General features: G+C 42.7%; 1 protein-coding gene and 1 non-coding gene across 3 annotated transcripts; one reads left to right on the top strand and one right to left on the bottom strand.

Annotated features, from left to right (window-relative positions):
* Positions 1 to 837: 837 nt before the first annotated feature.
* On the top strand, positions 838 to 12,648 carry ZSCAN26 (zinc finger and SCAN domain containing 26). 2 transcript variants are annotated; one of them, XM_070456879.1, is made up of 5 exons: positions 838 to 949; positions 6,234 to 6,715; positions 7,024 to 7,141; positions 9,896 to 9,928; positions 10,768 to 12,648. In XM_070456879.1, exons 2-5 carry the CDS (start codon positions 6,296 to 6,298, stop codon positions 11,667 to 11,669), a joined length of 1,473 nt encoding a protein of 490 aa, XP_070312980.1. In that variant the 5' UTR covers positions 838 to 949; positions 6,234 to 6,295; the 3' UTR covers positions 11,670 to 12,648. The 2 variants fall into 2 exon arrangements, with proteins under 2 accessions (XP_070312980.1, XP_070312981.1); XM_070456880.1 differs by lacking the exon at positions 9,896 to 9,928 and having other exon boundaries at positions 839 to 949.
* LOC139031621 (U7 small nuclear RNA) lies at positions 3,912 to 3,975 on the bottom strand. Its single transcript, XR_011484129.1, has one exon. It is a non-coding gene; the product is annotated as a U7 small nuclear RNA (small nuclear RNA).
* Positions 12,649 to 12,688: the final 40 nt, after the last annotated feature.

Here is a 12,688-nt window from a genome sequence, read left to right as displayed (position 1 = left end):
TCAATAAACCTCTCTGCTCCAAAACGCCCACATTTTTATTTCTTTGGCCTACTGCATCAGGCACACAACCTTGCATTTGGTAACATTCCTTAATTTTTTGTTACCTTAAACCTTGCAAATATACATTCATTGTATATTTGCATATGTACATACATACATGTTCAACTTAAAAACTTTTACATTTATTTTTGCCACTGTATTTGATAACTTTTTTAATTGGGGAGAATGGTAAAATATGTGTCCGTGTCTTAATTACGTGAGTAAGCAAAGAATACCAGCTGTGATAACACTAAAGTGAGCTGGCCTGTTTCTGTGCGTGTGTATGTGTGCTCAGTCATGTCCAACTCTTTGCAACCCCATGGTCTAAGGGCCACCAGGTTCCGCTGTCCATGGGATTTCCCAGGCAAGCATAGTGGAGTGGGTTGCCATTTTCTACTCCAGAGGATCTTCCCAACCTAAGGATCAAACTTGGGTCTCTAAAGTCTCCTGCATTAGCAAGGGGTTGGTGATGGACAGGGAAGCCTGGGTGCAGCAGTCCATGGGGTCACAAAGAATTGGACACGACTGAGGGACTGAACTGAACCGAGGGCAACCTGGAAAGCCCCAAAACACGCAAGGTTTCACGAATTTGCGTGTCATCTACATGAATGAAATAAATTTCGGGTTAAAATTTTAAGAAACCTAAAAACCTACCTGGAGGCCCTTCGTAGCCTCGGGGCACCCCTCCCAACCTCTGGACTCCTAGAGCGCTCAACCCAACCAGCCTGAATTTGGCCTCCTCCTGGGAGGCGGGGGCAGGAGGCCGGAGCAGGAGGCCATCGAGCCGCAGTCCTCCAGCGTTCCTAGAGCGACAGTCAAGTGCGCCGCGGAGCGAGAGCGGCTGCTCAGTAAAGAGCTAGCTAACAAGCTGTTTGAAAGCTTTTGGCTTTTCCCGTGGGTCCTTGGAGGGGTGAGTGGTGATTGTGCTCCAGTATGGGGAATAACTGCGGCCCGTGGGCTGGGGAGCAGCTGACTCCTTGGGGGTGCGGAGAAGCCTTACCCGATGGAGGAAACGTGTGGACTCTGAGCGGGGGAGGGCAGGAGATGTCAATCTTGGGGCCTAGGAGAGGACTGATGCTGTGGTTCTTGTATAGAGGCACAATCTTCTCTGTGTGTGTGTGTGTGTGTGTGTGTGTGTTTATCCATTGAGCTCAATTTTAAATATGTATAAAGTTAAGCCTTAGAAGGTGACTTCTGAGCAAAAGCCTGAGGGAGGTTTAAAAAAACCTACGTGGCCTTTGCGGACACGAATCTTCTAGTAAGGAGCAACAGCAAATGCAAAGGCGCTAAAGCAGGAGCTTCCTTATACTCGAGGAGTAGCTGGGAGCCCAGAGTGGTTGCAGCACAGTGAACAAGGGGAAAGTGTAGAACATGCTGTCAGAGAGATGGGGGTGGGCGGAGGCCTGTAGAAAAAGTGGGTATTGTGTAAGGAATTTGTTCATTTCTTGGTCTGGGAAGAGTATTCGGAAGGTTTTGAGCAAAGGAAAAACACCTGACAGGTTTTTAAGCATCTACAGCTGGGAACTCAAGAACAGACTGGAGAGCAAGATTGGGATCAGGTGACTCGAAGGCAGGAAAAAAGTTGATTTCTCAGCTTGAAGGCTTCAGGCAGGTGAATTCTCTCACAGGGGGAACGTCAGCCTTTTTGTTCTATCCTGGCTTTCACCCGATTGGATGAAGTCCACTTACATTAATGAAAGCCATCTGCTTTACTCAGCCGACTCATTTAAATGTTAACCTCATCTGAAAACACCCACTGTAATGTTTGGCCAAATATCTGGGTACCCGGTGGTGCAGTCAAGTTGTCAAATGAAATTCGCCATCATAATACCCAACTTTTTTCTGGCGAACGATCATTACTTCCATGGACATTTTTTCACTTTTTTTTTTTTTCACTTCTTTTAAGAATACATTTGACCCTTGAACAACACGGGTTAGCGGCCCATAGTGAAGTTGGAAATCCAAGTATAACTTTACAGTCAGCTCTCTCTACTCACAGGGCCACATTGCAGATTGGGCCTATTTGAAAAAAACAAAATCCATGTATAAGTGGACCCATGTAGTTCACTGTCCTGTTGTTTAAGAATCAGCTGCAGCAGGATTGGCATTTTGGATTGTAAATCCTGTTTTGACAAATAAGTATCAGCTGGGAGTGATACTACATAACAGTGAACTGAATTTGGAACCTAACTGGGCACAGCCACTAAGTGAGTCAGGCTTTTTCATACTGATTCAGAAGTGTGTGCCAACAATTGGCAGATAATATTTCACTTATCTCTAGAGTCATTCAAGAGTCATCAAAATCAACAGTCCCCACATACCAAGAGCCTGTTCAAAAGATTGATGGTATAATTCTTTGAGTTTTGTTTTGTGCTGGGTCTTCATTGCTGGGCGTGGGGGGTGCTCTTTGTTGCAGTGCATGGGCTTCTCATTGAGGTGGTTTCTCTTGTTATGGAGCACAAGCTCAAGGGCACGTGGCTTCAGTAGTGCAGCTTTTGGGCTCAATAGTTGCTGTTCCTGGGCCCCAGAGCACAGGCGCAACAGTTGTGGGACACAGGCTTAGTTGCTCTGAGGCATGTGGGATCTTCCCAGACCAGGGATTGAACCCATGTCTCCTGCATTTTCAGGCGGATTCTTAACCACTGAACCACCAGGGAAGCCTCTCTGAGTTCATTTTGACAAGTTGCGTTTGATAGGCTTTTGTAAGGTGTCCAGGAACTGGATAGCCAGAAGAAAAATCTGTCACTCTTGAGAGGTCTGGGCGGAAAAATAAGGAAATGATTGGCATAAAGATAGTAATTGAACTTACAAACATACCTGTCCTCTATGTTACCCTCTGCTAGCTTAGGTCCTATTTCTCCTTTTCCTTTCAATGTCCTGTTTTTTGAAAGAGTAATTTTTGCTTACTTGTGCCATTTTCCCCATTTTCCTGTGGCTGGGTGATGTTCTCCCTATCCAATGACCAGAATTGCCTTTACAGAGGTTGCAGTGACCTCTGTTTGTTTGGTTTTTTAAAAAATAATATTTATTTAAATATAATTTATTTGGCTGGGCTGTGTCTTAGTTTTGACATGCTGGATCTTCCAGATGTGGCATGTGGGATCTAGTTCTCTGACCAGGGATTGAACTCAGGACCCTTGCATTTGTTGTGAAGGGTCTTGGCTGCTGGACTGTCAAGGAAGTCACTGACTTTTTTTTGTTTTTATTTGTGTGGTTTTTTAGAAATACTAATATAGTTATGGGCTTCCCAGATGATTTAGCGGTAAAGAATTCACCTGCAGTGCAGGAGATGCAGGAGACACAGGTTTGATTCCTGGGTCAGGAAGATCCTCTGGAGGGAGGACATGGCAGCCTGCTCCAGTATTCTTGCCTGGAAAATCCTATGGACAGAGAAGCCTGGTGGGCTACAGTCCATAGGGTTGCAAAGAGTCGGATGCTACTGAGTACGATATAGTTTTGGACAAGGAGACATGGAAAGTTTGGGGGTTTTCTGTTTGTTTTGGTTTTAATTTTTGGCTGTGGATGAGTCTTCATTGCCGCATGCAAGGCTTTCTCTAGTTGCTGTGAGTGAGGACTACTGTTTATTTGAGATGCCCTGGCTTCTCATTGCGGTGGCTTCTGGTTGTGGAGCACAGTCTCTCCGGTGAGGGCTCCTTTGTTACGGAGCATGGGCTTAGTTGCCCCATGACATGTGGGATCTTCTCAGAGCAGGCAGATTCTTAATCACTGGACCACCAGGGAAGCCCCCTTTTTAAATAAGTGCATATGTTAAGTTGTAGGTGAACTCATCTTACTGAAACATTTTACTCTTGAGACTGCCTCCTTAAATTCCAGTTAGAAATCAGTTAGTTACTCTTCTTTTTGGGGGGAGGTGGGGTGGTTCCAGTGCTGACCAGAAAACTTGCTAAACAAATTCTAAAAGAGCTGTATTTAGTTATTATTCTTTATAATGACATACTATCTCATTTACCTCAAAACATGTCTCTGAATTAGGTATTATCTTCATTTTGCAAATGAGTAAACAGTGTAGTGACAGAATTGGATTGGAACCCAGGCCAGTCTGAGGCTCAGGCTCTTTCCACCACTCCATACCTATAGAAATAGATCCCCTTGTCTCTTGGATTCTCCTGTCTTTGTTTTTGTACCTTTCTGGTTGTTCTTCTTACTTCTCTTCCTTACATGTAGGTGTTTCCCAGGTTCCAGCCCCACTTAGCCTTTTCTCAGCCATAACTAACAACTAGCCTGAACATGTGAGGTTTTCCAACAGCTCTGTGCTCAGATTTTTCTCTGTCTGGAAAACCCTTTCCATATTTTCTTGTCTGACTTTCACATGTCTTTTAAGAGTCAGAAGGGCTCACCTTCAAGAGGCCTTTTCTGACCTGCTAATAGGGATTAAGTGTCTTACCACTGAGCTCTGCTGCTAGCATCCTGTGTCTGCCTTCACCGTGGCACTTAATACATTTAACTGTAATTGCGTATTTACTTGATTTCTTGTGGGGCAGAGAGCTATAGAGGCCAGAGGTTCTTTCATCTCTGTATCTCCAGCAACTAAAAGAGTGTGGTACCTAGACAATAAATGAGGTAAGTTGTGAACATCCTTATATTCTTTTAGTTAATTCTGATGATTGGCTCTTATGAATGAACATACGAGCAGCTTTATTCATTTTGTGTCTTTTTTCTCCCTCTCAACATTTGGAGAATTTTCAAATCTACTGAAAAGTTGTAAGAATAGTATGGTCAATACTATATACCCCTCATATAGCAGCTTTTGTCAACTTCCTGCTACGTTTGTGTTTTTTCTCTCTCCCTTTCTCCACATACCTCTCCACAGACTCCCCTCTCCTTGCAACATTTGAAAATAAGTACCGTCTCCTGAGAATAAGGCTATTCTCTTACATGACCACAAAACTGTATCCCAGCCTAGGAGACTCTCAGATCTGCACACTTCTATGAAGGGCCAGAATAGTTGAGCTTTGCAGGTGGTACGGTCTCTGTGGTAACGCCAGTTGATCCTTGAACGAAAGGGCTTGAACTACATGGGTCCACTTATACGTGGGTTTTTCCAGTACATATAGTACGTGTATTTTCGTTTTACAGATCTTGAAGTGGGGGAAAGTTTGTGTTTGGTTAGAAATCATGTGGAGTCTAAAGAACTAGCTTGAGTCCTGATCCTGTTGAAGCTGTTTAGCTTCTTAGCCTTGCTCACCTATCAGTTCATTTTTGCAGCAGAGATAGTAAGTAGCACACAGATTTTTGGATTTTTGACTGAGCAGGGATCAGTGCCCCATTGTTTAAGTCCTCAGTCCTGCTAGTGTATTTCTGAAAGCAGATGTAAACACTATCTACCAAATGGGTTTGGCTGTATTCCAGTAAGAAAAAAAGTCAATCTTCCCTGTTGGTTCAGTGGGTAAAGAGTCTGCCTTCAATGTGGGAGACTCGGGTTCGATCCCTGCTTCCAGTAAAACTTTAGGTACAAATACAGCCTCCGGGCTCTATTTGGTTTGCCTATATATTATTCAGATTTCTGAATTCTTCTAAACATTTGTGTTTTTTTTTTTTACTCAAGAGCAAATTTCACTTGTTACGTTTTGCTGTATCTCTTTAATCTAGAGAAATACCTTTCCCACACTCTTTATTTTAATGAAATTGGTGTTTTGAAAAGTGCATACCTCTTGTAGTTAAGCTGCATTCTGGACATTCTGGATTTCTCTGAAAGTTTCCTTATTATTAGATTCGTGTTAAACACGTCTAGTAAAAATGCTGCATAAGTGATTAAGGCACGAGGTCAGTTATCTTCCTGTTGGTGTTGCTAGGTTTCATTTGACTGCTGGATAGTGCCATTCTTCCCTTTGTAATTCATAAGCACTCAGTGTGGTGATTCTTTGAGGCTGAGATTATCCTTTCCCCTTACTTCTTTTTATCCAGTGATTTCACCCATTTGTGGTCCTTGATTGAATCAGTTATTTCATCAAGGGCTACAGAATGGTGACTTTTTGAATCTGTTATTTATGCTGTTAGCTGGCAATCTTCAGTAAAGCAGTCTTCTCATTTTGTATGGTTGTTTCAGAGAGAGAAGAAATGGGTAGTAATTATTGGAAATGTATAAATCCAACAGAGGGGTACTGCTATTGCAGTTATTATCATTACTACTACTATTACTGTTTCTGTGATTCTTGTTATTATTACATTTTCAGGGATATCCCTGAGGAGGCAGTAAAAAGAAAGTTGCCCAAAATAGAGCAGTCTGAAGGTGGGGATGGCGACAGCCTGGGGCACCGTTCCTTCCCTGGCTCCTGTGAACCCGAAGAAGGAGGGGCTTCGGGTGGTGAAGGCGGATCACCTCTCTGCTCGGGAGCAGCGAGTCAAGCTCCAGGGAAACGGCAGAGGCTTCGGGCAGGAGCCCTTGTGCAGGCAGTTCAGGCAGTTGCGCTACGAAGAGACCACAGGACCCCGAGAGGCGCTGAGCCGGCTCCGGGAGCTCTGCCGACAGTGGCTGCAGCCTGAGACCCACACCAAGGAGCAGATCCTGGAGCTGCTGGTGCTGGAGCAGTTCCTGACCATCCTGCCCGAGGAGCTCCAGGCCCGGTTGCGGGAGCATCACCCGGAGAGCGGGGAAGACGCGGTGGTGTTCCTGGAGGATTTGCAGCTGGAGCTGGGAGGAACAGGACAACCGGAGGTAAGGGTCGGGTGTGCCCTTTTGCAGGAAAGCAGGAGTGGACGCCCTGGGCCAGAGCCGGGGCCCTGACTTCAGCAGTGGGGGGGTGCTCAGCTGGGCTTCAGTTTCTTTGCGGTCTGGTTGTTTCTCGCTGAAGCTCTTACCTCAGCCACCCTGCCTCTGCTGGGAGGAAACTGAATGTGCTCCAGGTTCTCCAGCCTCTTTACTTTGCCCTTCTGTGGTTTCTCTTCGCTTCCTTTTCTAAACATTGAAGTGTTTTTCTTCACGGCAGTTTACTTCTAAACCCATGTATACCTAATCACCCCTAGGACCCAAACCAGGCGAAGAAACAGGAAGTGCTCATGGAGGAGACAGCGCCTGGAAAAGCCGAGCCGGAGCGGCAGGTCCAGCCTGAAGGTGACGTCCCACAGCCGGAGAGAGAGAAGGGTAAGAAGACTGCATCTTCGCATGCGAGATGTGGCGGGCTTTGTGGTTCTGCCCGGAGGCCTGGCTCAGCACCCTTGGCATTTTGCTTTTTTGTTTTTGAGTCAGGTTTATTGAGGTTAGTTTACACGCAGTAAAATTCACTCTTTGTAAGTGTACAGGCCAACGAGTTTTCACAAACATGAAATAATTACAGTTGTCTAATCATCACCACAATCAAGAGAGAAAAGTTTTCATCTCCCCAGACATTTCCTTTTTCCCTAACCCTTGTTTCTGTTTTTGAGCATTTCTAGTTTGGGTTTTTTCTGTTTAATTAAAAGTGAATCCGTCTCCTGTGTGAACCTTCACCTTCCTCTTCTCCCTGTTACTGGGGGGCAGGGGTGTGAATTAAAATGGAGTGCTTGTTTCTCTCCCAAGGGAAAGAATTCCAGCCGCATGATTCACTACTTATTTTTTCTTACCACCTTCCAGTTATTGTAAATGACTACTGCCTTTTATTTCTAAATGTTGTCTGGATTTTCTTTTTTTTTGCTCTAGCCTCTGAAATCTCTCTTTCTAATTTCTATCCCTTTCATTCTTCTCCTCTTTCCAGTCTGATACAATCTCTGTTTCTCTTTTTTGTTTTACTGTCTGTCATCTTGGTGCTTCCGCTAAAGTTAAATTACCTCTTGTTCATTCTCCGCCGTTTTAACACAAATTCGTAACTGTTGCTCCCCTCCTTGAAGACCTTCAGCGAACTAAGAAACAACCCACCACCTTCAATCACTCCCAATAGCTCTTAACAGAAGCCTCACCTGGCATGTTCCAGCACTTGGGGACCTTGCAGCCTCGTGTTCCCTGACATAACCAGCTTGCCCCTGTTTGCTGGAGACTTTTCATTCCGACTGTTCAATGTGCTGGAAACCCCTCATTCCCAGACACACTGGGACAATTAGTCATCCTTGGTTCCATCGGCTGTCATGTGTGTTTCTCCTCATGCTGAGTCCATTTCCCATTTGCTTCTTGTCTGTCTGGAATACTTTTTCCTCACTCTCCCTGGCTAATTTCTACTCCTTCTTAACAGCTAGCTTAGATATTGCTTTCTCTGTCCTTCCTAAATCCCTCCAAGTCTAGATCAATTTCCCCACCTCTGCTGCTAAAACTACCATAGAACTGATCATATTATATTAGAATTGCTGGTTTACTTCTCTTTTCCTCCTGCCAGACCCAAAGGACAGGGCTTTGTTTTGTCTCCTGAGTCTGCTACCATCTCTCACCTAGAGTAGACCTTCAGTATATATCTATTTGATGAATGGCTGATTTCAATTGTAAAGGCTTCTTTTACTTACAGCCTGGTTCCCCTGCACAGTTTCTGAGTCTGCTTCAAAAGTCCTCTTTTTCTGAAAGCTTTCTGAGTAAAGTAGCCAAAAGAGAGAGGTCTACTTTTTCTAAACAGCCTTGCAGAAATAATCAATCTGTGCCATGTAATCAATGACAGGTATATATTTTAAATACAAAAAGTAGATTTAGTAACAGTAAATTCTTGAAATTGTTCCTTACCCTCTAGATCTGTTGAAAAATGTTATTTTACACTCAAAGTTCAGGTTGTTTTTCAGTGTCAGAGGCCCGTGCATTCCCTTTTAGTTGTGTGTGTCATTCTGTCCTCTCGGAAAAGCCTGTTCTCTCACTCCCTCCCCATGGGGGCTATTCATCCTCTTTCCAAGGCCTTTACACCCAATCAGGTTTCTAATGTTTCTACTCTGCCTCCCCAACATGTGCTTTTTCTTTCTCTGATACCTCCTCCCCCCACCCACCATTTTCACTTTCTCATTTACTCTCACTTTTGAAATGTTCTGCTTGCTGTCTTTATCTTGCTCACACAGAGTAAGCTTCATTTGTTTGTTATAGTGCTGCTTAGACTCTCTCTCCCGCTTCTATTTTCTCCATCCACTCCTTCTTTTACTCTCATTCTCTCATTTACTCTCATTTCCACCCCATTCATGTTCCTAGACTCCATGCTCCTATCTGCTCTTCCCTCTCACCCTCTCCCTGGTGTCTGAGCTAAGTTTTTATTCAGCAAACATTGTTTTTTTTTTTTTTTTCACACAAGAACTTATGTTTATTGCAAACAAAAATAAAAACAGAGAGAGAGAGGGAAGAAAGAAGATGGTCAGAAGCACAACATGTAAGGTTAAGAATTTAAAAGCATTTTTTTTTTTTTTGCAAACATTTGTTTATTATCTCTTCTGTGCCACATCTATAAGCAAATTATTAAAGCAATGAACCATAATGGGTCTACTGAACCACACAGGAAAGCAGTTACTGCTGTCCAAGGAGATCAGGAAAGGCTAAGACATTTTTGTGGACTTCATGTTACCCTCAAGGTCTTGTGGCCTAATGTTTTTTTGATTTATTGGTGAGGACACTGAGCCCAGAGGATTTAAATCACCTAAGAAACACAGCAAATCAGTGATAAAATTGGCACCATGTCTGCATGTCTTCATTTCTTCATTTCTGGTTCTATCCCTTTCTCTTATTTGGCCTGGGTATTTAATTGACCTAGCTTTCTAATTTCCACATGACTGACCGTTATCAAGAACATACAGCCATCAGCTGTATGAATCAGTTGTGAATCAGTTGTATATATATCCACACTTAAAAATTTTTTATTGGTGCCTAGTTGATTTCCAATGTCATGTTAGTCTCAGGTATACAGTTTGGTGAATCAGTTATGCATATTCATATGTCTCTTCTTTTTTGGACTCTTTTCCCACACAGGCCATCACAGAGCAGAGTTCCCTGTGCTATACAGTAGGTCCTTGTTTGTTTAATCTCACTTTTAAATACTTTCAATTGTATGTTCTTTTCAGATCCTGCAATTCTATATGCTTTTTCTTCAATTTTGAGACCAATGATCTCATCATTTTGCCTAAATGAACTGAAGTTTTTTAAGTAATATAGCCATTACAAATTATTCAAATATTTTAGTATAATATGTTCTTATTTCCTGGTTTTGCCTGGTGGTTGATATTTTATGGTAATTTATAGAAAACTAGATTAGCAAAAAACTCTCAAAGATAAAATTGCAACAGTCATTTTTTTCTTCTGTGTTGCTGCTATGCCTGGCACAAACTTTTATGTTATTTTCCCACTACTTATTTATAATTCTCTGTCTCCTTTCAAAAAAGAGTTCATAAAAAATAAGTTTTTATCCTACTTGATAACCTCAGTGCCTACAGTAATGATTGGCATTTAGGATGGGTTTAGGAAGGAAGGAGTGAAGGCAGGAAAATGTTCAGTATTTTCTTCACTGAAACCATAAGCAGATTTTTTAAAAAAAGAGAACATAGAACTAACTTCTCTCTGTATGTATATATGCATATGTATCACATGATTAACTTCAAACCATTTAAAATAAGTCATTTCTCACCATAATTCTCCCAAAGCAGCCACTGGGAAACATTTTCTTTTTTTTTTTTTTTTTTGAAACATTTTCATATGTATCATTCCATGTATGTTCTGTGCAAACACAAGCATCCACATTTCCATTTTGCACACGTGGCTTGATTCAGTTTTATCCTCCTAATTGCAGATTCCTTTTCCTGAGCACCAAAAAACAAGTAATTGGTGTTATGTACTTAATGTTTCAGGTGAGGAGAAAAGGATTGAGAATGGGAAGTTGGTTGTAGAGACAGACTCCTGTGAAAGAGTGGAATCAACTGGGAAACCATCTGAACCCATGGAGGTTCATTACAAGGATTCTAACTTGGATAGGCAGCAGGCTGAGCCCAAGGAGAAGACTGACTGTAAATGCCCAGAATGCGGGCAGGGGTTCATCCAGCACTCAGACCTGATTAAGCATGAAAGTTCACACATGAAAGAAAAGCTCTGTGAAGCTGAAGTGTGTCAGAGTTCTAGTCTTCCTGGACATCAGAAAATCTGCTCTAGAGAAAAAGGTCATCAGTGTCATGAATGTGGGAAAGCCTTTCAGAGAAGTTCACACCTTGTCAGACATCAGAAAATCCATCTTGGTGAGAAGCCTTATCAGTGCAAGGAGTGTGGAAAAGTCTTTAGCCAGAATGCAGGCCTTTTGGAACATCTCAGAATCCATACTGGAGAGAAACCTTATCTGTGTATCCACTGTGGAAAGAACTTTCGGCGCAGCTCCCACCTTAATCGACACCAGAGAATTCACAGTCAGGAGGAGCCCTGTCAGTGCAAAGAGTGTGGGAAAACCTTTAGTCAGGCCCTTCTCCTCACCCACCATCAGAGGATCCACAGCCACTCCAAAAGCCACCAGTGTAACGAGTGTGGAAAAGCCTTCAGTTTGACCTCAGACCTTATTCGACACCACAGGATTCACACTGGAGAAAAACCTTTCAAGTGTACTATTTGCCAGAAAGCCTTCCGATTAAACTCACATCTCGCTCAGCATGTGAGAATCCACAACGAGGAAAAACCCTACAAGTGTAATGAATGTGGAGAAGCCTTCAGGCAGAGGTCCGGTCTTTTTCAACATCAGAGATATCACCACAAAGACAGACTGGCTTGATGAAGTGTCCTCTCCTCATGGACCATCAGAGACAGTACATTAATAAGCAGCACTTCAGGAAAAGTCATTCTAGCCAATTCTGGCAGAGAACTCGGGGGCCAAGTTGAAGGCTTTCTGCCTGCATGCTTATTTTCCTTGTAGTCAGCTTTGGGCCTCAATATTTTGACCCTAGATGGTACTGTGGGATCAAAGGTAAAAGCATTCTTTGCTGCAGGACTTCTCAGAGCCTTTAACATGGTAAATGTGTAGTTATATGTCTCCAAGTAGCAGAGAGCCTCATGATCAAGGGCTTGAAGTCATCAGTGCGTCAAGTGTGTATAGATTTATAGGTTTAAGCAGAAAAGAGGGTTGATATTTTTCCACATGCTGCAGCAGCAGTTTCCTATACAAAAAAAAAAAAAAAATGACTTTGGAATACCACACTGAAAGATACCTTTAAAATTTTTTTTTTTTTTGCTGCATTGCACAGCACATGGGATCGTAGTTCTCCGACCGGGGATCAAACCCATGCCCCCTGCACTGGGAGCGCAGGCTTCCACCGGACTGCCAGGGAAGCCCCTCAAAGGTATCTTAAAGTGCAGGTTATTAATGGTAAACTTTTTTCCCCACTGATTTTACTACCCCATCCCCACCCCAATCAGCAGACGCATTTTGGAAAGCAATGATGATCTAATTTTACCATTTCTCAGCCCCATCCCTGCCATATATACCTCACTGATTCAAATTAGAAACTAAAGTTTTATTTAGACTATGGAAGAGATTTGGTAAATTATTTGAATGAACCAGGCTGAATTAATCCAAGTAGCAACTATCTTTCTTGATAACTTCAGTGTTAGTATAGTGGCTGCTGCATAGAAACTTTGATAAATGTTTGGGGAAAGAAATTGGATTTTTTTCCTTTAATACTGATGATGTAATTTTAAAATGCTGTTTGTTCTGGAATTTTGAAAGTCAAGTAATAAAATCAGCTTGGAAGAGATCATGATCATCACATTGTGAATGCCAAAATGTCATGGTAA

Source organism: Odocoileus virginianus, chromosome 27 (genome assembly GCF_023699985.2).
Source record: "Odocoileus virginianus isolate 20LAN1187 ecotype Illinois chromosome 27, Ovbor_1.2, whole genome shotgun sequence".
NCBI lineage: Eukaryota > Metazoa > Chordata > Mammalia > Artiodactyla > Cervidae > Odocoileus > Odocoileus virginianus.
The sequence above is the reverse complement of the archived record's forward strand: the minus strand, read 5'-3'. Positions and strand labels throughout refer to the sequence as shown.